This window comes from Rattus rattus, chromosome 8, assembly GCF_011064425.1.
Source record: "Rattus rattus isolate New Zealand chromosome 8, Rrattus_CSIRO_v1, whole genome shotgun sequence".
NCBI classification, from domain to species: domain Eukaryota; kingdom Metazoa; phylum Chordata; class Mammalia; order Rodentia; family Muridae; genus Rattus; species Rattus rattus.
Window position 1 is genome coordinate 17,443,273 of NC_046161.1, and position 26,480 is coordinate 17,469,752.

A 26,480-nucleotide genomic window follows, 5' to 3' on the forward strand; every position below is an offset into this window, starting at 1 on the left:
TAGTCAGTCAGGCTTGACAGCAAGCCCCTTTACCCAGTGAGCCATCCGGGCAGCCCTTGTGTGTTTGGGACAGCCTGGGAAGTGCCAGATCCTCAGGGTCCCTTTGTCATTATCCACAGCTTGCACAGTGTGAAAGTCAAACATTTTCACAGGTAACAGCAGCTACAGCTATTGAGTTAGTCCATGTCACATCTAGACATCCCTGGGGCTTCTGGACCATGTAGTCCAGGCTGGTCTTGAACTCACTCAGTAGTTTTGTGATCCTTCTGTGCCCACCTCTGAAGCATTGGAATAGCACTGGGTTGTGCTGGGGGTGTTACCCCAGGGCTGTGTATGCGCTAAGCAAGCACTCCACCCGCTGAGCCCAGCATTAGTCCTGAGTCGGGTATATCTATTGTACCTACTTTACAGTTGGGCAAACTGAGGCTATGTGAAAGTGCTTTGCCAAGTGAAGTGGATAAATTGATAGTAAACCTAGGCTCAAGTTTAGCCCATATGTCTCTGGGCCCCGTGGCACTACTGCCCATAACTCTGGACAGAAAGGTGTTTCTGATCTAGAGCAAGCTTCTTGCCTGATGAGGTATACATGCCCGTCTTGTCAGCACCCAGGAGGCCCAGGCAGCCTCTGAGCTGCTGGCAGCCAAGGGTGGAGGGTGAGACATTAAGTCACTGGCTCTGTTCAAGTCTTCTGAACTCTGACTGCTTTTCTCATCACCAAAAGGGCTGTCCTGGGCCTCACAGGGTCACAGTGGTCACCTCTTGGATCCCAAATGGTCATCCTGTGTGGTCTACTGGGCCTGCCTCTCTAGGCAAGATGTCTTCTTGGGTCACCTTGTGAACTGTGTGTGTGGGAGGGCAGTCAGAGTAGGCTGGGGAAGAGTTGATGGTGTCTTAGACTTGTAAAGGGGTTCTGCTCACCCCCACCTCTTCCTCCCTGCCCCCACCCCTCTCATCTACACAGGGTCTCACTATGTAGCTCTGGCTGGTCTGGAACTTGCTGTGTAGACCAGGCTGGCTTTGAACTCATACAGATCTCCCAGCTCTGTCTGCAGAGAGCTCAGATTGAAGGCATGAGCCTTCGTGCCCGGGGGTTCTGGAGCTCTTACGAGAGAGAGAGAATACCATGGGTGTGGCTCAGTTGATGGAATGTATGCCTAGCGTGCACGAGACCCGAGGCCTGGGTTCCGTCCCCAGCACTGGAGGAGATGGAGGCCGAGGGATCTGAAGTCGGCCTGGGCTGCATGAGATGGCTTAGATACACAGACAGACAGGAGTGTTAGGGGACATCAGGAGAGCTATCGGTGACACTCTGAGGCATTCCCAAGACAGTGGATCAGACTATGACCTAAAATCCGAGACTGGAGCCAGTGAAAGGGCTCAGCGGGTAAGGACAATGGCTACCAAGTCCACTGTGCTCGGCCCAGTCCCTGAGATCCACACAGTGGAAGGAGAATTAGCTGCTGAAGTTGTCTTTGGACCTCCCGGTGTGCACTGTGCCGTGCATGCATGCATACAAATGGGAGGTCACACAATAATAAATGATAAATGACATCAAGCAAGAACTAAAGCCCAGTGCTGCTGTAAGAGCCGTTGACTAACCTACTGGCATGCTTGTCTTTAGGGTCTGTTGGCAATTTGGCGGTATCAAAACCATGGGGTTTGGTCACATACCTTGGTGTCCAGAGATATCCCCTGAGCTTGTGTTGGGGTCTCAGCACTTGTAGGGGACATTCTAGGACACTGTGGAGCCACTACAGGGTGGAGGGACATGAGGCAATGTGGAGATTTTTCTTGCAGTGGGGGGGGGGGTGTCTGGGGATCCCCAGTGGCTTGTGGACACTGCCTTTGCCTGTGGGAGCTGGACCCAGTTGCTGGGGTGGTGTCTGTGCATGCTGTAAGAGTTTGGGGGATCTGAGCAGCTCTGCATGATGGCACACACCCTAATACCAGCGCTTGCAAGGCAGAAGCAGGTAGATCTCTGAGTTGGAGGCTGCTCTGGTCTCATAGGGTGTTCCAGGCCAGCCAGAACTACACAGTGAGCCCGTTTCACTTTGACAACACCCCCTGCCCCGCAATAAGCAGTAAATAAAACAATCAATCTGAGAAGCTGTGTCAGTGGCCTTGGTGTCTGAAAGACCCCCTTGTGCTCTCAGAACACCACCGGGATTTGTGGATGCACTTGAGATTTCTGGTGTCCCCTGGTCTTTGGGATTGGGAAGACTCAGAAAGCAATGCTATTTGGGGGTCCGTGGCCGCTACCTCAAGCAGCTTGCCTTGGAGGAAGGCGGTTGGGCTTCCTGAGGTCTGAGGCTCCTCGGCCGGGCTCCGCCCTGAGGGCGGCCCGAGCCCAGCCGGAAGGGCCGAGGCGGGCGGGAGGCGCATGGCGCGGAGGGGCTGCGGCCGCATCCCCGAGCCGCGAGCGGCGGCCTTCCGGGAGGCGGCGGCAGAGGACGACGCGTTCCTGCCCGGACCCGCCTCGGTGTCCGCGTTCTTCAGCAGCACACCTCCGACGCCCTACAGACGCCTGAGGCTCTTCCGAGGCGGCATACAGGACTGGGGCCGTCAGGCGTGGGCCGGGTGAGTGCGCGCCGCTCAGGCCACGGGTTCGAGGCCATTCTGCGTTCTCCAGCAAGGCCGTCTGTGGGGCTCCGGGAGGGGGCTGCGGCTTGCTTGCTGCAGCCTCCTTTTTCTTCTTCCGTTTGAGGTAGAGATAAAAAATCATCCTGCCCTCTAGAGTTGCTGTGAAGAAATCTGATAGGGCATGCAGTAGGTGCTCAATAAATGCAGGGTCTCTCACTTCCTGTGCTTACATGAAGCGGTGGTTATGCCTTGGGGGACTTGAGGCCTATTCAGCATCCATTATGACTCCAGGACCTGTGTTCTTTTCTTTTTTTAGGGGCTGGGGAGATGGCTCAGAGGTTAAGAGCACTTGGTGAGGTTCAGTTCCCAATACCACAACGCACGTGTGGGACTCACAACCACCGTTCCCTCCAGCTACACAGGACCAATACCCTGTACTCAGTGGCACGTTCACTCATGCACACACACATATGCATAAATATAAGGGTTTCGGGGTTTTTTTGTTTGTTTGTTTGTTTTTTTTTTTTTTTTTTGTTTTGGTTTTTTTTTTTTTTTTTTTAAGACAGATTTTTTTCTGTGTAGCCTTTGGCTGTCCTGGAACTCAATCTGTAGACCAGGCTGACCTCAAACTCAGAGATCCACTTGTCTCTGCCTCCCCAGTGCTGGAATCAAGGGCGTGCACCACCATCCAACCAAGATTTATTTTGTTAAGTTATGTGCATTTATGTGTGTGTGCACAAGTTCCTGTCCCTTTGGAGGCCAGGGTCCCTCAGAGCTGGACTTCCAGGCAGCTGTGAGCCACCTGGTGTAGGTGCTGGGATCCATATTCAGTCTAACTGCTCAGCTCTGGCTAGCTTGGAACTCACTGTACACCAGGCTAGCCCTGAAGTCAAAGAGGTCCACCTGCCTCTGCCTCTCCAGTGCTGGGATCAAAGGTGTGCGCCACCATGCCTAGTTCCTTTCTTTCTTGCTTTCTTTCTTTCTTTTTTTATTTTGTGGGTTAGCTTTTTTGTTTTTACTTTAAACCATTACTTTTTATGTGATGAATGTTTTGCCTGAAAGTGTGTCCATGCACCAGGTGTGTGCATGGTGCTTTTGGAGGCCACAAGAGGGCATGGGATCCCCTACACATCTGTGTGGGCCGTACTGTGGAGGGACAGCCTGTACTTTTAACCACAGAGTCATCTCTCCAGATGTGGTTTTGTGTTTTGCATTTTGTTTTGAGGCACAGTCTCATGTAACCCAGGCTAGCCTCCAGCTCGCTGTATAGCCAAGGGTGGTCTTGAACTTCTGATCCTCCTGCAGCTACCTCCTGAGTGTAGGATTACAGTCATGGTACACCAGGCAGGTTCAGGCCAGAGCCTTTGTGTGTGTTAGACAGGTGCTCTACTATCTGATCAGTATTCTCAGCTCTGTGGTTTTGAGGTTAGGTCCCACTCTGTAGCCCAGGCTGACCCAACTTAGAGCAAGAGTGTTTGGGTCACAGGCCTGAGCTAACACTCCTGAGAACAAGTTTGTGTTGAGTTCTACCAACTTCTAACAGCCTGTGAAGTGACGGGATGTTGCCTTATGGGGGTGGGTTTGATTGGTGCCCCTCCCCTCCCCAGCTCCGCCTCTAGGCACGTCAGCCCCTCCCGAGGGCTTGTTTGGTAGTGATACCTCCTTAGGGCACGGAGGTGTGGATGGCTGCCTCGTCAGACTGGATGGGCTGTGGGGACAGAGAGCCTCAGGAAGCGGCCTAGAAACCACATCCGGTGTGCCTTCCAAACATCCCTTTCTCCTGGAGACTGAACTTTGTGGTAGCCTGGAGGTGGGCCCAGGTTGTTTCTGGGTCTCCTCCCTGTCACTGTGCCTGTCCTCCACACATAACTTGTTTAGGACAGAGGCTGTTGGGAGTCACCCTGGGCACTGGGCAAGAAGTGGGCGGGGAAAGGAGAGTCGAGGTTTGGCCTTTAGGATGGGGCAAGGTGTAGGGGACACAAATGTCCCTTGGGTTTGATTCTATGCCTGTCTCCCTTTTTGTCCTTCCACTCCTCAGCTCCGCCTCTCAGCATATGTCACCCAGTCCCTCCCTAGGGTCTTGATCTTCCAGCCTTGCACTCCACCCTCTGGGGTGCATCTGGTTCCCCCGCGGGCACACGGTGGCGATCTGAGACTTGGAAGTGGCACAGCTCGACGTCAGGCTGCGGAGGGGTGGAAGGCGGGGCCGGGGCAAAGGGAAGGGCCGCGGGCTGGGAGCCGGGGAAACCGGAGCCCCGGGCGTCCCCAAGGCCCGGGGTGTGGGACCGGCGGGAAGTGGGCGCTCAGTTTCCCAGGGCTCTTCTGCAAGAGGGAGACAGGAGCTGCGGACACTCGCGTGAGGAGGACGCAGGCACCCGGGTGCTTGCGTCCCGTGGAGGACCACAGGGGTGGTGCCAGGGGCTAGGACGCGACAAGTGTGGAGGCGGTGCCAGCGATTACTGTCACCTCGGGCCTGGGTGCAGCGCCGCACACCCTCTCGTGCAGCAGCTGGTCCCCAATGCCGGCCCCGACGGCGCTTGGCTCTCATGCGCTCCAGTGCAGCACCCCGGGCCCGGCCCCGACCCCCGGCCTTGGCATTGCCCCTAGGACCGGAGTCACTGACCCATTTCTCCTTCAGCGAGGAGGACACTCTTCGACACCCTCCGGGCAGATGTGTCAGGTGGGTGGCCTGCAGCCCGTTGCCTTTCGTTGTGACCCGAAGGTGCTCTTGCCTGTTTGTGGAAAGAGGACCCTTTCCAGAGTAGCTGCCCTTTGGGGAATCCACTAAATAGCTTCCCACATCTAGCAAGAGACCCTGCCCCCTGCCCTAACCTTAAAAATGTGTGTGCCTGCTGATGGTAGGGCTCCAAAACTGGGTGCTAATTTCCACCTCAACCTGTCTATTCAAAGTTAGTGTTCCTTGGGCCTTTCTGTCCCCCTCAGCTGAGTATCTAGCACTCTCCCTGGCAGCAAATATGGGTGTCCAGCCTGTCACCTGGGCTCCATTCCCAAGCCATTGGCCAAGAGCCAGGCCTTACATGGTTTCTCCAACTCCTACCCCCACCCCACCCCTAGCTGGGGCAGTCGGACTGAAAGCCAAGCCTGGTGTGGGGGAAGGTGCCTGAGAGTGCCCTTAGGGCATTTCGAGTTGGGTGGGTAGAGCAGCGCCAGGAAGTGACCTTTAAGTTTTCTGGAGTTAAGACGTCTCTTCCCTGCCCCACTGCACAATCTGGTCAGAAACCTTGATGGATACAGACACACCGTTTCCAGCAAAAACACACCGGGCCACACCCACAGATGGGTTAAGCTAGGTCACCTAGTGTTTACTATTCTAGACTTCACCAGGGTCTCCAGGTTAATCAAGGCCCTGGGAGGACCCGCAGGTGACCTATGAACATAACCAGTGATCACAAATGTTGTTACAGAAAACCCCTACCCAGCCTGGGATGCACCTTCCTTGTCCCAGGAAGACACTGTCACCAAAATACCCACACACACTTGATAACCACCAGGGTCAGAGACAGCCACAGTGTCTGTGCCAGGCATTCTCATGAGGTCACAGGAACATGAAAACAGACACCTGGTAGTTGGGACACCTGACCCTCCCCATCTTGTGTAGTTCTGTATGACAGGTATGGAAGCACAGGTCCCCTACCCTAGTCCTCTACATGTACCAAGACTGAACATCCAGTCCCACAAACACCAGTGGCACCTGGCACTGTGAGCCCGCCTGGCAGACACATGCCAGAGCCGGCATTCAACCTCTGAGTGACCTTCACAGAGCTCACCAGTCCTTTCTACGGAGGCTTCCTGGCACTTCCTCTGAGTTGAGCAGGTGGAGAAGGGGAAGGAGCCTGGGAGACAGCAGGCTTGTCTTCTACTTTCTGCCCCCAGATGCAGAGTCTAGCAGCCCCAGGTTCAAAGCCACCCCAAACCAAATTAATCAACGTTTTGTTTGTTTGTTTGTTAAGCCAAGCTGACCTCTGATTTGCTGTGTAGCCCAGGATGTCCTTGAACAGCTGATCTTGTCTCTACCTCGTGGGGTGCTGGGATGACAAGTGTGTACCACACGCCTGTGAGGTGAGAGAAGATGCGTAGGACTGGGATGGAACCCAGGACTCTGTGCGCACCAGGCAGTGCCTGACCAGCTGAGCTCCAGCCTAGCCCCACGCATCCTTCTCACCTCCTCATGGTCAGTTTCCTTGCCTGGAAAATGGGGTGCTGATGCGTGTGTGAGCATGTGCCCTAGCATGGGGCTCACTCAACAGCACCATCACATTCTTTTATTATCTGGTACATTGCACAGGGCATAGGACAACTGCCAGACGCCCACTCTCTCCTTCCACTGTGTGAGTCCCTGGGGTACTGAACCTTTTCCTGCTGAGCCACATCACGGGCTCCTCGCCTTACCTTCCTGAGACAGGGTCAGCCACTGAACCGGAAGCTCACTGATGGGGCAAGGTGATGTGGCTCGGCAGACCCCGGCCTCCGTCTTCACCAGAGCTGCTGCTGGTGATCTGAATGCAACCCCTCCTGCTTAGTGGCCAGGACTTTACTAACTATGTTGTCTCCTGAGGTCGCAGAGAGAGTCTAGAGCTGATCATTGTAGCCATGCTTTCTGGGTGGTGGCTGTAGTGCCAGCATCTTGTCCTCTCTGGGAATAGTTTATGACCTTGCCTCCTTTTGAGAACTCTGCAGCTGACTTTGGGCCACCCCCAAAGCTAGTGACAGACAGAGGGGCAGGGGTCTCTTTTCCTTACCTTTTATTTTTGTGTGCATGTCAGTGTGTATATGGGCATGTGTGTGCCAGTCTGCACGCAGAGGTTAGAGGGCAGCTTTTGGGAGTCACCCCTCTTCCTCCACAGTGCAAATCCCAGGGATCAGATTGAGGTCGCTATACGTGACTGCAGGCTAAGGTTACCTGACCCCTTGTTTCTCCCCAGGCTTCAGTTCAACCGCCCAGTCCTGTCCCCTGTGCCTGCACTCAGCTCAGGGGACGTTCAGGCCTGAAGCACAAACAACAGGGCCCATGGGACCATCTCCTCACTGTGTGGGCCCCTGTGCTCCCACTGACGTGGGCTGCTTCCCTAGGGGCAGGCAGATTTGCCACCAGGATGCCAGCTGAAAGACCTCTCAGGGTCTGTGTGGGTCTCACTCTCCCTCAGCGCCTAAGTTCCTGTGCAGAGGGCCAAGGGTGGAGTCCTCAGTGGGAGCCTTAAGCTGCCCTGGCCCTGGGAAGACGGGTTACGGCCATCAGGCAGCTAGTAGGCCACCAAGTCGCAGGTGATGGCTCTGTGCCTCAGTTTTCACGTTCCTTGGGATTTTAACAGGTTCCACCTCAAGAAATGTAGTAGAAATAAAGTGGGTCAGTATGTCAAAACATTCTAACAGAAGCAGACAGACAGGAAGGATATGAGAGGTAGGGTGGGCCAGGTGGCTCAGTGGGTAGACACGCCTGCCACTGAGCCTGACTGTGAGTTCCACCCCGGGGCTCCGTGGGTCAAGAATGGTTCTTGTGAGTCCTCGGTGTTTTTTAAATGGAAGTCACTTCTATGTTTAGGCTGGAGTCCTGTGCCCGAGATAGGAAGGCCAACATGCTAAATCCCAAACCAGTGTGAAATCAGAACAGTGGCTGCAGAAATGCGGCTGAGAGAGGAATTCAGCTTAAAGATGCCCTTGGCACGGCAGTGTTCACCGCGCATCGCTGTTGTCACCAAAGGCCAAAGTTCATCCGTGTAGAGCAGGCTGGCCTCTTACACACGCAGACCCCTGCTCTGCTTCCCACGTTCTGAGGTTAAGGCAGGCATCACTGTTTATTTTCATCCTTAAAAAGATTTGTTTCCTTTTATGCACACTGATGTTCCACCTGCACCTATGTCTCAGTGTGTGTGTGTGTGTGTGTGTGTGTGTGTGTGTGTGTGTGTGTGTGAGTGTGAGCCCCTGGAAGTGGAGTTACAGACAGTTGTGAGCTGCCGTGTGGGTGCTGGGAATTGAACTCAGGACCTCTGGAAGAGCAACCAGTGCTCTTAACCACTGAGCCATCTCTCCAGCCTCCCCTATTTTTATTTTTGACCACACTGTGTGTGTGTGTATTGCCTAGGAGTATGTGGCTACCCATCCCACATCCTGATACACACAAAACTAGAATACAGTCACCCCACATTATACACGTCGGAACTCACAACTGACCCAGCATGGTGTGGTGCACCTCTAACTCAGAGGGCAGAGGTACCTTTTAGGAGTCGGTCTCTCCTCTATGGGTCCTAGGAAACAATCCTGGGTGGAGGCTTGGTGGCAAGTGCCTTTACCACCCCACCAGCCCAACTCTCTCTCTGGCCTGAGTCTTTCTGTTCATCCTTCAATGCTGGAGATACAACCCAGCACCTGGAAAGCCTGACTTCTTAGGCTTTGACTTTCTTAGTTGGGTCTCATGTACGTAGTCCAGGCTAACCTTAAACTTGTGATCCTCCTGTTTCTGTGTCCTGTAGTTAGAGGTGTGCCACACTATGCAGGGCCAGCTGAGAGTTTTGACATGTGTAATGTGGGGTGACTATATTCTAGCTTTATCTTTCTACATGGGATGGGTGCCCACGTGTGCATGTCTGGAAGTCTGTGGACACCAGGCACCTTCTTCACCAGGCGCCGCCTTCTTTTTTTAATTTTATTTATTTATTTATATATAAATACACTGTCGCTGTCTTCAGACACACCAGAAGAGGGCATCAGATCCCATTACAGATGGTTATGAGCCACCATGTGGTTGCTGGGAATTGAACCCAGGACCTCTGGAAGAGCAGTCGGTGCTCTTAACCACTGAGCCATCTCTCCAGCCCAACCAGGTGCCTTCTTTTACTGTCCATGCTACTTTTTGAGACACAGAGCTGTTTGTACTGATGGCCCTTAGGCCCCCAGGGTCTGCCTGTCTCTGCTCCCCAGCAGATGCATGCTGCCGCACACGGCCTTTTCGTGGATGCTGGAGACCAGAACTCGGTTTCTTGTGGTTGCGCAGCAAAGGCTGTATCCACTGAGCCAGATTCTCACCCCGGCTCGTATCATTAGTGAAATCAACTGGGGCAGAACAGCAGAGAGGGAACCCAGCAGGTAAGGAGTAACTGAGGCAGAAAGGCCTCCGCTTAGTCCCCAGGACTCCAGTGGAAGGAAAGAGCTCGCTCCCTCACGTTTTCTGACATCACATGGACCATGGCACACACACATGCATGTATCCATGCACACAGACAAATAGACAAGCTGGAGTTTAGCATACCAGCTGTCCATTTTTTCATGGTGTATGGTATTCCATGGTCTGAGTTTGTTAGAATATGTCAATTCATCAGTTGCTGGGTGGTTTTGGTAATTTTGTTTTTGGTAGTTGACAGCTGCTATGAACATTTTTGTCCAGTTTTGGCCTATGGCCTTTTCAAGTTTTTCTATATTTAGCCAGCCAAGCCTCTCAGTAAATTTTTAATTAAAAAAACAAACAAACCAAAACCTTATTTTTAACATGAGTGTTTTGCCTGCATCTATGTCTGCACCATGTGTATGCCTGGTTCCTGCAGACACCAAAAACAGGGTATCAGATTGCTGGAACTGGAGTTGATTACAGGTGGTTGTGAGCTAGGAATCAAATGTGCGAGCTGGGAGTCAAATCCATGTCCTCTGCAGGAACAGCCAGGGCTCTCCAGAGCTGAGCTATGTCTCCAGTCTCTCAGCTGATTTTTAAAGTCTTTTTTTCTTTTTAAAGACAGTTTCTCTGGGTAGCCTGGGCTACCACTCTGTGGACCAGGCTGACCTCAAACTCAGAGATCTGCCTGCCTCTGGTTTCCAAGTGCTGGGACTAAACTGCAACGACTTTATGGAAGGGTCCTTCCAAAGAACTCAAGGTCACCTTGGTTTGCTAAAGCTGGAACCAAGGTTTATCTTCACGGAGCCCTTCCTGAGAGCCAGCTGACATTCGGCCCCAGTGTCCTGCCAGCCCACAGGGCTTTCCTTTGGTGTATGGGCACTTGGACAGTGAGCTGTTGTGAAAACCAGAATCACACACCCCCACCCGAATTTGTGTGTGTGTGTGTGTGTGTGTGTGTGTGTGTGTGTGTGTGTGATTAATTAAACATTCTTATTTATTTTGTTATTTCGTGTGGACACAGGTAGGAGTGTGCACGGGCAGGTTGGAGTGGAGGTCAGAGGATAGGACCATCTCAGTGACCCTTAAATCTTTAATTAATTGGCTTTAGACAGGTTTGACTATACCCACATTTGCCTCCCAAGGGCTGAGATTGCAGATGTAAGCCAGCAGAACATCTTTACCAGCCCCCCTACACCGCATTTTGTTTTGTTTTGAGACAAGGTTTCATTCATGAAACCCAGGGTAGTCTTGAATTCTGTTCTTCCTGCCTTCACTTCCCAAGTTGAGGGGGTTACAGCAGGCACCTCCATTCCTGGTTTTATGCCATACTGGGGGTGGAACCCAGAGCTTTGGGCAAGCTAGGGATGTAGTCTACCAACTACGACATCCTCAGACAGACTGTGTATACAGAAAAGTGAGGTGGGGTTGGCCATGTGGTGGTGGTGGTGGTGGTGGTGGTGGTGGTGCACGACTTTAATCCCAGCACTTGGGAGACAGAGGCAGGTGGATTGCTATGAGTTCAAGACCAGCCTGGTCTACAGAGACAGTTCTAAGACAGCCAGGGTTGCACAGAGGAACCCTGTCTTGAAAAACCAAGAAAAAAATGGAAGAGTGTTACCTTCAAGGACTGGACGGAAGTCCCCCTGCTTACATGGCAAGCACTTTACTGACTGAGCCAACTCCCAGCCCTGCCTTCCCCAAATCCCTGCCACAAACCTTCTCTGTCACCTTCATACCTGGTGACCTCGCCAGCACCATCTTAGCCCCCCTGACTCTTTTTCCTTCTGTTCCTTGCAGCTTGGAGGCAGAAAATGGGCCAACGCCATCCCCTGGCCGCAGCCCCCTGGACTCGCAGGCGAGCCCGGGGCTTGTGCTGCATGCTGGGGCCACCACCAGCCAGCGCCGCGAGTCCTTCCTCTACCGCTCAGACAGCGACTATGACATGTCACCGAAGGCTGTGTCCAGGAGCTCGTCTGTCGCCAGCGAAGCGTGAGCACACCCTGCCCTACTCACCAGAGCCCCTAGGCTGGCCCTGCCACAAGCTGCCCTGCCCAGCAAAGAGGGGGGCACCGAACCCCCAGTATGGTCAGTCCACCCCCATTATCCTCCCCGCTCAAGGGTAAGCAATCCCTTTCCCTCTCACACACTTACAAGCTTGTGAGGTTTGGCTTGCCCACCAGCTCTGCCCAGGTTGCCTCCTCTTCTCCATCCTAGTCAGGGTCTGAGCCTCAAACTTCCTGTGTAGCTGGAGCTATTCTCAAATTCCTGATCCTCCTGCCTCCAGTACCTTAGTGCAGAGATTACAGATGCCACCACCATGCCTTATTTATGGGGTACTGGGAATTGAACCCCAGGCTTCCTCTATGCTAGGCAAGCACTGTGCCAGCTGAGCTACATGGCCATGAGCAGGCAAGCTAACCTCAAACTTGCGATTCTCCTGCCTCAGCACTCTTAGGAACTGAGATTGCAAGCCTGTGTTACAGCACTGGCTCTCTGTACTGTCCGTTCCTTTCTACTTTGTTTGGTTCCGGTAATAAATTCATGTGGTGGGCAAGGGTATCCCACTGAGCTGTGTCCCTCTCCTCCAATCATCTCTCCAGCAAAAGAGGAGCCATGCTTTGGGGGCCCCCTCTAGCCCTCCCTTCCTTATGAGCTCCTATGGGGTGGGAGACCCATCTCCCTGCCTTCCTCCCTCACTCAGAGTCCCACCCCCCCCCTTGGTAGGCCCCTTCCCCCTCTGCAGCCTCTGAAGTGTGTTCTTCCCACTGTTGCCTTGCATGAATCTCCTCCCTTCCTGCCAGTCCTGAGCCCACACTGCCCGCCCCATCAGCCCGGGGTCCTCATCTGTCCCTGTTCCTATTTTCAGGCACGCTGAGGACCTCATTGTGACACCATTTGCCCAGGTGAGACCTCCTCCTCCTCTCATGGGGAAGGGGCCCAGCCCCGTGGTTCCTGCAGGTAGAAGCCTCTCCTTACCGCTGTCCCCCACCCCAGGTGCTGGCCAGTCTCCGCAGCGTTCGAAGCAACTTCTCACTCTTAACCAATGTGCCCATCCCCAGCAACAAGTAAGTGGGGCTGAGGCCCCAGCACCCACACTCATAACACGGGATGGCTGTCTGCAAATGTGGATCCTGCGACCGTAAACCAGGTGCATCCATGCACACCTGTGACCCTGGAGCTTGGGACCCAGAGGCAGGAGAATCAGTTCCGTTCATTCTTGGCTAAATGGGAGTTTTAGGACAACCTAGGCTATGAGAGATCTTGTCTCCAGGGGAGGAAGTAAAAAGAACAGGGTTCAGATTCAGCTTGCTTTGTGACCTCAGGCCAGCCAGCACTTGACCCCTCTGTTGAAGCAACCCTAAGTCAGGGGAAGGATCTAGGAATAAAGACCTAGAGCCCTACATAATGGCGGTGAGGCTCCGGGCCCCAAATTCAGCCCTGGGTTCCAGGTTGTGACAATGACGACTTGCTAGACTGATGGCCATGAGAGGTGTTTGCCTTCCGTAAAATGAAAGCTGCGGAAAGGCTCTAATTAGAAAGCTTCTGTGAGAAACCCAGGAGTTGACATGCAGAAAGTGCTAGAACATTGCCTGGTACATAGTATATGCTCAATAAATAAGGATGATTCAAGTCAGGCAAGATGGCTTGATTCATAAAAGATGCTTGCCATCAAACGTGACAACCTGAGGTCACTCCCCAGAACCCATACAGTGGCTAGAGAAACTAACTCCACTGGACATCCTCTGACCTCCATTGACCCGTCCAGCGGGTCCCAGTTATTCAGGGTTCCAAAGGGGCGATGGGGGGCGAGAGAAGAAGGAGACCAAGCAAGATTCTATTGTCAAGGTCTCATTTATTGGGATGAACGTTACAGCTTTTAAGGCTTTCAGGTAGGGGGAGTGACCTTTGTGAAACACAAAGGAGGGGGAGATGAGGGTATAGGCAGTGATAGCTGGAGGCAAAGAGGTCAGGCAGAGACCATGAGGTCAGGCAGTGGAGACACCGGGTGTTGACTTAGGAGATAACTGATTTTTGCTTAGGCTGAAGCATCCCGTGAATGTTATCTTCCTGTGCCGTAAATTCATGGGAGAGGCTTTTGTCCCACAATCTCGAGGCTTTATGGCAGTCATCTTAGAGGAGTATGTGTGGCCAAGAGTCATGTAGCCACTTTGAGCTATACAGTCACAAAACGGCCAGGCCCAAATCCAATACGGCTCCCTATACTCCATGTGCACTGTGGCCTGTGTGTCCCATACCTATACACATGATAAGTGTGGGAAAAGGTTTTGGGTTTTTGGCTGCTTTTTTTTTTTTTTTTTTTTTAGATTTATTTGTTTTATGTGAGTACAAAAGGCTTTTTAAAAAATAGGCCTGGGGTTGGGGAGATGAGTGGTTGAATGGTTGAGAGTGGGCCCTGCTCTCAAAGACTTGAGTTCAGTTCTCAGCACACATGTGGTTCACACCGAGGGAATCCAATGCCTTCTTTTTAAATATTTATTTATTTCATGTATGTAAGTACACTGTAGCTGTCTTCAGACACACCAGAAGAGGGCATTGGATCCCATTATAGATGGTCGTGAGCCACCATATGATTGCTCGGAATTGAACTTGGGACCTCTGGAAGAGCAGTCAGTGCTCTTAACTACTGAACCATCTCACCAGCTGATCCACTGCCTTCTTATAGATTCTGAAGGCACCTGAAGTCACATATGTGTACACACACACACACACACACACACACACACACACACATAGTTAAACATTAAAATTGGGATGGTCGTATACACCTCTGGAGGCAGAGGCAGAGACAGGGGCAGATCTGTGAACTTAGTGGGTTCCTGGTCAGCCAGGGCTACACAGTCTACATAAGGCTGAGGGTGTGACTTACCAGTCCTTGCATAACAGCCATTCTCAAAACTTGAGACATTGGGGAGAAAAGGAAATTTGAGAACCTGGGATCTGGCCTACCACAGATCAGCAGTGTGGACTCAGTAATACTACTAGAATCCCGCCAGGTGGAGTGTCCCATGGCTCGGGAGGCTGAAGCAAGAAGATTTCTAGTTCCAGTGCAGCCTGAGCTTCAGCGAGATCCTGTTTCAAACATTGTCACCTGCTATGTTCTGCCTCTGTATGGGCTCTCGGGCTGGGAGGATGTTTGCCCGGCATTCGGAGGGAGGTCAGAATTTAATCTCAGGCCCCACAAGAATGAACAAACAATAAGTAACTGGGCCTGGGGCTCAGCTCGTTAACTGGCACTGAGCCCTGGGTTCACCCCCAGCACTCTGTCTATATGCAGGGAAGGGTGGCACACACCTGTGATCCACAGCTGAGAAGGTGGGGGTAAGGATCAAGGTCATGTTTGGCGACATCGTGGGTTTGAGGCCAGCGTCAGCTGAGATTATCTCACAGGAGACAAATTCAGACTCTGAAATTCTATGGATTCAGAACCAGGGAAGCTAGTGTTACTCATGGGTAAGGGGGGCTGGTTTTGGGAGAACCCAGGCTGACATCGGAGTCAGTCAGTCAAAATCTCTCTCTTTCTCTCTCTCTCTCTCTCTCCCTCCTCCTCCCTCCTCCCTCCCTCCTCCTCCCTCCCTCTCTACTTGGGGAGGTCTCCACTGGGCGGCCCACCCTCTGTCTGCAAGGCCACACTGTCAGGTAGCTAAGCCTAAGCCCAGAGGTTGGGGAAGAGCCCCCTTACCCTGGTGGGCTCTCCTCACTGGGGTGGGCGTTGTCTGGGGGCCTCTAGGTCACTTCTTGGTCTCTTTCCTCAGAGGAGACGTGCCAGCAGCTGGCCCGGGAGACCCTGGAAGAGCTGGATTGGTGCCTGGAGCAGCTGGAGACCATGCAGACCTACCGCTCTGTCAGCGAGATGGCCTCACACAAGGTGAGCGGGGCTAGGGAGCAGTTAATTCTCTGTGGAGTGCTAGGTGAATCCCTTGGTGGACAGGGCTTTGGTAGATAGTATGCACCCTTGAAGAGGGCTGGTGAGCAGGGTGACTGAGGTGGGTAGGACCAGTGGGCAGGATGAATGTGTAGGGTGAGTGGAGCCAGTCACCAAGGTGAATCCTGGGCCAATGAGCAATCTGACTACTTCAGCAGGGGTGGTATGGTGAGTGGGGTAAATCCTCTGGTGTGGGTGGGCAGACCTCTAGGCAGGGTGGCTGGGGTGTTTATAGGATAGGGAACCCAACCCTATGATAGGACCTACAGGTTACTGAATGGAGAAGTGAGTGGATGCCAGCCCTGGAGCAGGGACTGGGTGCAACGCCAGTCACCAGTTTTAGATGGTGGGCGGGACCCAGGTCTGATTTACAGCATTGGGTCTGACGTTTGTCTGTGCCTTTAGAAAAACAAGTAGCTTGCACCTCAGAGCTGAGGGGAGCCTGGTGTGGGTTGGGAGGGAGTCGTTGTACATATTTTCTACAGGTGACGGTACCTCATGGAGGTTGTGCACTTGTGTGACCTCTTTGAGTGTCTATCCCTGGCTTCCAACCTATATGGCTGTTGGCTTTTTAAACATTATTTATTTTTATTTTATGTACATTAGTGATTTGGCTGTATGTATGTCTGTGAGGGTGTCAGATTCCTAGAACAGGAGTTACACACAGTTGTGAGCTGCATGTAGTTGCTGGGAATTGAACCCTAGTCCTCAGGAAGAGCAGCCAGTGCTGTTAACCACTGAGCCATCTCTCCAGTCCTAGCGGTTGGCTTTTTGTCTGCTCGTTTGCAAGTATATTTGGAGTCATTCTGAGGAGTTGTGTGCAGGCGTGGGCCATCAGAACAGTGTGTGGTTGTGGACATGTAGTCATGTCGTGTGCTATGGGTGTCCAGGCTGTGCTGGAGGGATATGTCTGAGGGATTGGAATCTGAGTATCTCTGGTTTTGTGCAAGTTGTAAGCATAGAAGGAGGGCTTAGGGCTTCCCTACCCAGCTGTGTGGAGTGTGAACTGCCCAACTCCAGGGGGCCATTTGACTGGCTTCTGGGAGCCTGCAGCCCTTGTGGGCGGGTGTCTGTCAGGAAATGAGTGTGCAGGTGGAGGCGGCCCGCCTTTAGGAATGCATATATCCTCGTGGGCGGAGGCTTGTCTGGCTGGGAAAAAGAGTTCAGGGACACTTGTGTCCCTGAGGACAGGTTAAACTGATTTGGGGTGTGGTGTGTGTGTGTGTGTGTGTGTGTGTGTGTGTGTGTGTGTGTGTGAGAGAGAGAGAGAGAGAGAGAGAGAGAGAGAGAGAGAGAGAGAGAGAATGAGCACGTGTATTGATTTGCACCTTTAAGTGTCAGAACCTCAGTCTGTTTGCCCATGGACTCTTGAAAGGGGTGGGACTTTTGTGTGAACCGTTGTGTGTGTGTGTTTAAATGTTCAGCCAGGGCTGTATGTGGCCTTGAAGCTGTGGCGCTCTCTCTCTCTCTCTGTGTGTGTGTGTGTGTGTGTGTGTGTGTGTGTGTGTGTGTGTGTGTGTGTGTTTGGTGTCTGACCCCATTCAGTGTCTAGGTTTGAGGACAGTGTGTCTCAAGGCATGTGTGTGGTGTGGAGTATGTTTCTATCTGGCCATGTCCCTGGATGAGATGTGTCCTCAGAGAAATTCTCGAGGGCCTCCTTGCCTCCCCATAGCAGCCTTCTCTGAGTCCCGCTGAGGCCCATGGGCTCCGATGCCCCTTTAACACCCCCCCACCCCCAGCACCACCTGACTTCAAGTGCAGCCTCCAGTACTGCAGTGAGCGATCAGCGAGCAGCAGCGACCAGCGTGCACACAGAACAGTGCACACAGAGAGCCCCCTAGCCTCCTCAGCACAGTTTACTTCCCAGGGCACTCACCCTGCCTGTCCCCATGGGCACAGGTCCCCCACTGCCTCCTGCCTCTGCTGCAGAGGTGCTCGTCAGGACCAGGGCTTGGCAGGCGATGTAACCAGGACTGCTGCTGGGAGCGCGGAGGGGAAGGGGGCCCCCAGTCCTGCTGGGCTAGCCCAGGCCCCTCCGCGGCTCCTTTTGGACCTTGTCCCCTCCTCCCCAGCTGCTCCCTTCCACTGCCCCTGGTCCCCAGGAATCACTGACCCAGGGACTCGGTCAAACCTACCTTACCTGTGTGCCAGCCCAGAGCTAAGCTTCATCATGCCTCTGGTTGACTTCTTCTGCGAGACCTGCTCCAAGCCCTGGCTGGTGGGCTGGTGGGACCAGGTAGGGGGATGCAGGGTCGGGGTTGGGGGGACACCATCCATCAGTCACCTCTGATCTCTCAGGATTGGCACTTAGCTTCAGCTGTTCATGTGTGGCTGGGCCATATAACATGCTTTGTGGCCTCTGTGTGACCCAGGGCTGGGCGTGCATGGCAGTGTCTGTATCTGAGTGTGAGTGTGTATTTGCGAGCCTCCCTGGGGAAGGTGTCTTTCTGGCTGGGTGTGACTGACCTGTATCTGAACGTGCATGTGTCTGCAATGGCTGGGTGTCCTGCCTGGTCCTGAAATGGACCGTCTGTTGTGTTTGGGGTATATTTGTTAAGTGCAGTGCTACTTGATATTTCTGGGGGTATGTGACCCCTAAATGTCAATGACTGAGTTATTGGGGTGTGAACCTTTGGTTGGTGGATCTGAGCTTCTGAGCAGTGTGACACTAGATAGACTGAAGACATGGGGTTATGTGCAGTCGTGTGTGTGTGTGTGTGTGTGTGTGTGTGTGTCTGTGTCTGTGTCTGTGTGTCTGTGTGTCTGTGTGTCTGTGTCCAGGGTCTCTGGGTAGTATTGAGAAAAGTTATACCCCAGTTGTCAGTGTGGCTTACCCCCCTCCAGTCTGCCACCCCCCCCACCTTGCCTCTACAAGAGTGTGTGTGTTTCTGCTATGGGGTGCTGGGGGTGGGGAGCAAATGCCCTTTCCGCTCCAAGCCCAATGTCACAGGAGACGCCTGTATGAAAGGACATGGGGGGACCAGGAGGGGACCCCCAAACCCATTTGGGAACATATTCCATCCATTTGTACATTATCTACCTGAGGATGGAGGAGAGGGGGGTTTGATGGTAACCCCCTCCCCCAGGTGATGGGACTGTAATTTCCTTGGTTCACTAGTTCCCGGTGTCTAGCCAAACCCTCTCCTCCTCCCACAGAGCTTGGGTGCTCTTAAACCTTCCAGATTAGGCTGGGCCTGCTGAACAGACCCTCATCCTTCCCCTCCCCTCTCCACCCTCCCAATTGAGGTCATGTTTGGCAACACCTAGGCCAGGGTTGGGGGTTTGCTCTGGGAAGGCAAGGGTTAAGGGGCCTCAGGCTTGCCCCCCTTTCCTGGGCTCAGCAGCTGGTTGGAAGGGGAGTTGCTAAGGAGACTCCCATCACCATGGCGACAGGAGTCTCCTGGTGCGCTATTGGTTCTGTGGTCAACGGGAGCTCCTCCCTTCCACAGGTGCTCATTGCATTGCTCTTTGAAGGGGGGTCCTTTTCCTTTACTGGGAATCCCGTCCTCCCAAATTTAGGGGAGCCCCTCCTCCGGAGCCAACAGGACAGGAAGAGCTAATTGCACTCCTTAAGCAGCCTAATTGGGGCTCTGTTAGAGAAATTGTGGACCTACAGGAATTTGCCTGGAAGGGCTGTCATATATGCATATCCATTCGTACCCCACCCATCTGGTACCCTATCACCCATTCTTTTTTGGCTCCTTCTCCTCAGTTCAAAAGGATGCTGAACCGTGAGCTCACACACCTGTCGGAAATGAGCAGGTCAGGAAACCAGGTCTCAGAGTACATTTCCAACACATTCCTGGGTGAGTGCAGGGCAGCAGGTGAGAGGGGTGTGGGGCATTGGGTCCAGGGTCACATGTTCAAGAGTCCCCTCTCAAACTGTGAAGCCACCCATATTTCCGTGGAGCCCAATTTATAAATATCTCAGGCCAGGGAGAGTGCTTTGTCATTAAAGTGCTGACCTCAGAAGTATAAGGACTTGAGTTTAAGTCCCTAGGGCCCAGATTAAAGGTCAGGTGCCATGGAGTAGACCTATAATCAAGCTCAGAGGAGGAGGAAACTTTCGCTAGACGAAGGAGCCATATCCATGAGCCCCAGGTTCAATGAGACAGACTCCCTTAAGGTAGAGCCCGCAGTGGGGACACACACCTTCAATCCCAGCGCTGCGAAGCGGAGGCAGGAGCATCTCTGCAAATTTGAGACTAGCCTGGTCTACATAGTGAGTTCCAGGACAGCTAGGCTACATATGTCTCAAAAAAGAAAAAGAGAAAAAGTAACCAAAGTGGGCAGTACTGGAACAACAATGGAGGCTTAGCTGGGCCGGCATGCACGCGTGTACACAGAGAAAGTATATAAAATCAAAAGCCGCCATAGAAATTGAAATAGCATTCTTACCACTTTTCACTATTTATCCATTTATTGAGACGCATTTGCTGTGTAGTTCTGGCTGGCCTGGAACTAGATAGTGGACCAGGCTCAAACAGAATTCCTAAACTTTGAAAAGACTCCAACCAGTGCCAAGGAAGGTTGCCCGATAGGTAGAGCACTGGCTTAGCAAGCACAAGTCGTGGGCTCTTTTCCCAGCACAATATAAACCCACCCTGATGGTGCAGGTCTGACAGTCCAGAACTCTGGGGAAGCAGGGGAAGAAGTTCAAGGTCATAGTTTTCTTCGTAGCTGGTTAGAAGTTATCAGGCTAAAAAAGACCCTGTCTCAAACTAAAACACGCGTGCGTACACACACACACACACACACACACACACACACACACACACACACACGAGGGCAAAAAGGGTATGATGGCACACACTTCTGATCCTTGTTTTCAGAATGTGAGTCTGAGAATTGTAAATTTAAGAACAGTCTGGGCTGTATAGTGAGATGCTGTCTCAAGAAGCCAAAGTAAACTAAACAGAACAGTTCTCACAGACTTTAATCTCGATGCTTAGACGCAGAGGCAAAGAGGTCTGTGCGTGCAAGGCAGCTGCTCTATAAAGCAAATTCCAGGCCAGCCAGGGATGTACAGTCAGTCAGACGCCGTCTAAAAAACAAGCAAAACCGAGGTTGAAGCAGGGGTTTGACACCCAAGGTTTCCCTCTGACCCCTGCCTCTGTATTTGTGGCACTCACACATTCTATGAACATACTCGTGCACATGTGCACACACACACACACACACACACACACACACACACATGCATACTATTTAAAAATCAATAAAAGCCAGTGTGGTGGCACATGCCATTCACCATGACACTCAGGAGACAAAGGCAGGCGGATCTCAGAATTCTAGCCAGTCACAAGGAATGATTGCCTGTCTTGAAAAACTAAATAGAACAACAACAGCAAATCAATAAAAGCAAGTATGCTGGTGCACACCTGTAGTCCCAGCACCTAGGCGGCAGAGGCAGGCAGATCTCTGAGTTCAAGCCTAACCTGGTCTTCAGATCGAGTTCGAGGACAGCCAGGGCTACACAAAGAAACCCCTGTCTTGAAATCCTAGGGGGAAGGGGAGGACAAGTCAGTAAGGGGAGGGGGCTCTAAAGAGATGGCACAGTGGTCGGGAGTGGATTCAGCTTGGGTTCCCAACACACACATCAGACAGCTCACAACTGCCTGTAGCTCCAGTTTCATGGCACCCGATGCTCCCTTCTGGCCTCTCAGAATATCTGCATGCTCATATACACACAACACAAAAAAGAAACTTCATGTGGAGTCCAGCAGTCACAGACGGAGGCAGGAGAATCTCAAGTCCCAGCCTAGAGGACAGGGTGAGGACAGGGTGAGACCGTGTCAAATCTTTCAAGACTGGGGGGGATGTGTTAAACCTCCCTCCAGTAGCAATGGTGTGGTACGTCTTAGAATTCTGAGGATGCAGCCAGTGGGATGGTGGCATGCAAATTAGGTCCTCCAAGGTCATAATGGGGTCAGCCCAGCTGGTTCTCAGAAGCTTTTGAAAGCTCAAGAAGAGAGTCTCTGGGGCTGTTCCTCAGGCTGACTGGTACCACGGGGCAGGAGGTCATGGATCCAGAGACCCCCCTTCCCTCCCACCTACAAACGATGTCCCCTCCCACCACTACCCTAGGCCATCGTAGTGGGGTCTTCTCTGGTCAAGAAGGTCCCCTGGCTATCCAGAGTCAGCAGCAGCTCACTTGGGGGTCTTCCTCCCACATCCTCATGTCTCATACCATGTTGTGGCCCAAACTGGGCACCAGTCTGAGGGAACTCCGTAGTCCAGAACCATCCCTAAGACCCCCACTGCAGCCCACCACCTCCCAGAAAAGTTCTTACATGTGTCCCAGTTTCAAACCTCAGAGAAGAGACCAGCATTGCCGTCCGCAGGATGACCTCATATCAAGTGAGACATCTCAGGACACCACCACAGACTGAGGGATGTGGGGGAGCCTCCTGGAAAGGGCATCTCATGCTTCTTACCTGATCTTTGACAGACAAGCAGAATGAAGTGGAGATCCCCTCACCCACACCTCGACAGAGAGCCTTCCAGCAGCCCCCGCCGTCAGTGCTGCGACAGTCCCAGCCCATGTCTCAGATCACAGGGCTGAAAAAGCTGGTACACACCGGAAACTTGAACACCAACGTCCCACGGTTTGGAGTCAAGACAGATCAAGAGGACCTCTTAGCACAAGTAGGTGAGGGGAGGGGGCTCAGCAGGGACAGCATTATCTGGGAGGTGTCCAGCAAGGGTCAGCCGGGCCCTGGGCTCATCTAACCCAAATTCCCAGCTTGCAGAGGCTGGTGTTGTGGGGTGAAGGAGAGGACAGTTAAGAAGAGCTCCAAGCTTGATCCAACAGGGCCCTGGATTTAGACAGCCATTCCTTCTAACATACTGTGACCAGCCCTGGTTCACCCCTTTTCAATCAGTGTTACTAACCGAGTACCTGGTATGTAATGTGTTTGGAGGACAGCAGCATTCCTTCCTTGACCCCAACACAACTGAGGTCTCATGAGTAGGTTAGCTTAAAGTCTTGACGTGGGTCTGGGAGTCGGCCGGCTCGGTTCCCAGCTCGTGAGCCAACGGATGTTGGAGAGGCCTGGCATGTTGGTGGACCCAGTGTCCTTCCAGCACCACCTAAACCCAGTGCAGTGGCCTGTGTTCCCAGCACTGGGGAGGTAGAAGCAGGAGAACCAGGCATCCGTAGTCATCCCCCACCTAAGTGAGTCCAAGGCCAGCATGGACTACAGAACATACTGTCACAGAAAAAGATGGGATGGTGCTGGGCGATCGCTCAGTGTTTAAAGTGCGATCTTTCACTTTCAGAGCCCCACTGCCCACATCAAAAGTTACCCCAGTGTTGGTGAGCAAGGACAGGACAGGATGATCCCTTGGGGTCGCTGGGCAGCCACTATAGCCAAACTGGTGAGCTCCCGGTTCACTGAGAAACTCTGTGAAAAACTGAGCCTGGGGCCAGCAAGCCTGATGACTGTCCTCTGCCTTCCACACATCTCACACACACACACACACACACACACACACAGACGCACGTACGGCGATGCCTCAGCTGTTAAGAGTGCTTGCTGCTCTTACAGAGGTATCCAGTTCAGTTCCCAGGATCCATGATGGGGAGGCCAGGGACCCAGTGCTGCCAGTAATTCCAGAGCCAGGGATGGAACGCATTCTAGCCTTATACACAAGTGATACACAGAGACACACATACAAAGTTTTCAAGTGGGTTGGGGAAAAGTGGTAGTTTTCCTAAGTTTTATCCCCAAAGTTTTCTAAGTTTTAAAGAGATGGGTTCAGCAGTTAAGAACACTGAGTGCTCTTCCAGAGGTCCTGAGTTCAAATCCCAGCAACCGCATGGTGGCTCACAGCCATCTGTAATGGGATCTGATGCCCTCTTCTGCTGTGTCTGAAGACAGCGACAGTGTACTTACATATAATAAATCTTTAAAGAGAATTTTAAAGAGAAGACTGATTGAGGAATCCGTCTTAAGTTGGCCTCTGATCTCTGTGGTTCGCATACCTGCAAATAGGCACACACATACCAAGACTATGGCTGTCTTACAGTCCACGAATCTGGCCGGGTGTGGTGATCCATGCTTTTATCCCACCACTAGGGAGGCAGAGGCAGGCAGATGGCTGAGTTCTAAGACAGCCAGGACTACAAAGAGAAACCCAGTCTGGGGAAAGGGATGTTGAAGAATGGCTCAGTGGTTAAGAGCACTGACTACTCTTCCAGAGGTTCTGAGTTCAATTCCCACAACTACATGGTGGCTCCCGACCATCTGCAGTGGGATCTGATGCCCTCTTCTGTCGTGCAGGCATACATGCAATAGAGTACTCATATGCATAAAATAAATACATGTTTTTTAAAGTTAAAAAAGTGATTTAGGGGGGTTGGGGATTTAGCTGAGTGGGAGAGCGCTTGCCAAGCAAGCACAAGGCCCTGGGTTCGGGCCCCAGCCCCAAAAAAAAGAACCAAAAAAAAAAAAAAAAAAAAGTCATTCATGCATTTGAGTACAATTTGTGAGCAGTAATGAGGCCCAGAGTCCTAGGAAGTGGCTTTCATGTCCCTGGGCCATGCAGGCTCCTGACCTCTTGCCCCCATCACTGCCAGGAACTGGAGAACTTGAGCAAATGGGGCCTGAACATCTTTTGTGTGTCGGAGTATGCCGGAGGCCGCTCACTCAGCTGTATCATGTATACGATATTCCAGGTGAGGGGGAAACGGAGTTGGCTGGGATCCCAGGGGCTGGGACGGGGCACTGGGGATCAGCAGGCATCACTGCCTCTTGGCTCTCAGGAGCGGGACCTACTGAAGAAATTCCACATCCCTGTGGACACCATGATGACGTACATGCTGACCCTGGAGGACCACTACCATGCCGACGTGGCCTACCACAACAGCCTGCACGCAGCGGATGTGCTGCAGTCCACACACGTGCTGCTGGCCACGCCCGCACTGGACGTGAGTGCCTGCCACCTCCCCTGTCATCACCCTCCCTTCCATCCCAATTCTGTCTTTTCTTGTTTTGGGGGTGCTGTTGCCTGTGTGTGGAGGTCAGAGAACAACTTTTGGAACTGAGTCTATCTATTCTGCCTTTTTAACATGTAAATCCAGAACCAGACTCCGGTCACCTGTCTTGGTGGCAGTTCCTTTACCCAGTGAGCTATCTCACTGGTGTCTGTTTTATTTTATTACGGGTGCCTGTGAGGGGGTGGGCATGTCCGTGTGAGCCGCGGGGCATGTGCGGGGAAGGACGACACTCCTGGGTGTTTTGCCTTCCCTTTTGCTTTACTTACAGTCAGGATCTCATTTGAGCTATATATCCCAGACTCGCTGACCTCGAGCTTCCTGGTGTCTCCTGTCTGACTCCCGTCTCACTGGAGGAATATTGGGATTGCAGATGGACACTGTGGCTTTTTTACCTGGGTTCTGGGGATTCAAACTCGTGTCTCCACATTTACATGACCAGTGCTTTAGCCTCAGAGCCATCTCTCCAGCATGCCCTTTTGTATTTTGAGATGGTCTCATTGTGTGGCCCTAGCTGGCTTGGGACTCACTCTATAGACCGACCAGGCTGATGTCTAACTCTCATAGAGAGCCTGCCTCTGCCTCCTGAATGCTGAGATTAACACCTTGAGTTTTGAAACGGGCTATGGCCTGGGCCACTGAGTGGGAAAGATTGGCCAGCTGGCTCCAGGGATCCACCCCTCTCTGACCTCAGAGCTGAAATTGTAAGGGCAGCCATCGGGCCTGGCTTTTTAATGTGGGGTGCGGGTTTGAAGCTCAGGTCCTTGTGCTTGCTTCTCTACATCATCTGCCCAGACACCACCTCTGTCTTTCTCTTCCCTTGTCTTTCTGGAATCCCATCTTTTCCTCATCTCCGTGCTGTCCCCTTTGTGTGAGACTCTGTTTCTCTCTCACTTCTCCTCGCCCCCAGGCTGTGTTCACAGACCTGGAGATTCTTGCTGCCCTCTTCGCTGCTGCCATCCACGATGTGGACCACCCTGGCGTCTCCAACCAGTTCCTAATCAACACCAGTGAGTGGCTTTTTAGGGCGGAGACAGTCAGGCTCAGGGCGTGGCCATTTGGCCTAGGAGCAACATCTGGTTGACCAGAGGTGGAAATAGCTCATGCAGCTGGGATGAGAGAGTAGAGCTGGTCTACCTGGAGCTGGGGCTGGCCAGGATGAAGGTGGAGCCAGTTGTGCTCCAGAGACTGGACTACCTGGGCTGTGGAAGGGGCTAGCCAGATTAGCTTTGGGAAACAACCTGCCTAAGAACCTGGTTTATGGAACATGAAATTAAACCAACTGAGCAAGGGGGTGGGGCCAGCCAGGTGAGGGCGGGGCTTGTGAGGATGGGATGGGCCAGCTAGGCTCGGGTTGAGGTCAGCCAGAGGAAAAGTGGAGCTGGAACAGTCTGGGCGCCTGACCCTTGGTTTATTTGGTGAAGCACCAACGTGGCAGAGGAGGGGGCTGGGACTGGTCAGACTGAGGATGGAGCCAATTGGAGACCGGGAGCGCGCGGGGCGGGGCGTGGTACCCAGGTGGTACCACGTGGTACTCCGCAGATTCGGAGCTGGCGTTGATGTACAACGATGAGTCTGTGCTTGAGAACCACCACCTGGCTGTGGGATTCAAGCTGCTGCAAGAAGAGAACTGCGACATCTTCCAGAACCTCAGCAAGCGCCAGCGGCAGAGCCTGCGCAAGATGGTCATCGACATGGTGGGCGGGGCCAGCGCGGTGGGCAGGGCTTTGTGGGAGGGTGGACCTTAAGAACTCTCCAGTTTGGCAGAGGGAAATAATTCTAGGGCCAGGGTAGGTGACAGAGAGAGCGGATGACCAGGAGGGTGGGCAAGCTTT

The 26,480-nt window shown here is 52.8% G+C and overlaps 1 protein-coding gene across 6 annotated transcripts in view; it reads left to right on the top strand.

The window, feature by feature from the left end:
* Positions 1 to 26,480, top strand: part of Pde4a (phosphodiesterase 4A) — a 49,214-nt gene that overhangs the window by 14,727 nt on the left and 8,007 nt on the right. For 2 of the 6 annotated variants that reach the window (XM_032909490.1, XM_032909487.1), the window contains exons 2-12: positions 11,501 to 11,692; positions 12,570 to 12,606; positions 12,698 to 12,768; positions 15,312 to 15,361; positions 15,478 to 15,590; positions 19,360 to 19,453; positions 22,099 to 22,295; positions 24,229 to 24,327; positions 24,415 to 24,579; positions 25,556 to 25,655; positions 26,188 to 26,342. In XM_032909490.1, coding sequence (XP_032765381.1) covers positions 11,501 to 11,692; positions 12,570 to 12,606; positions 12,698 to 12,768; positions 15,312 to 15,361; positions 15,478 to 15,590; positions 19,360 to 19,453; positions 22,099 to 22,295; positions 24,229 to 24,327; positions 24,415 to 24,579; positions 25,556 to 25,655; positions 26,188 to 26,342 — 1,273 coding nt within the window. The other 4 variants (XM_032909488.1, XM_032909489.1, XM_032909492.1 and 1 more) reach the window with 4 other exon arrangements.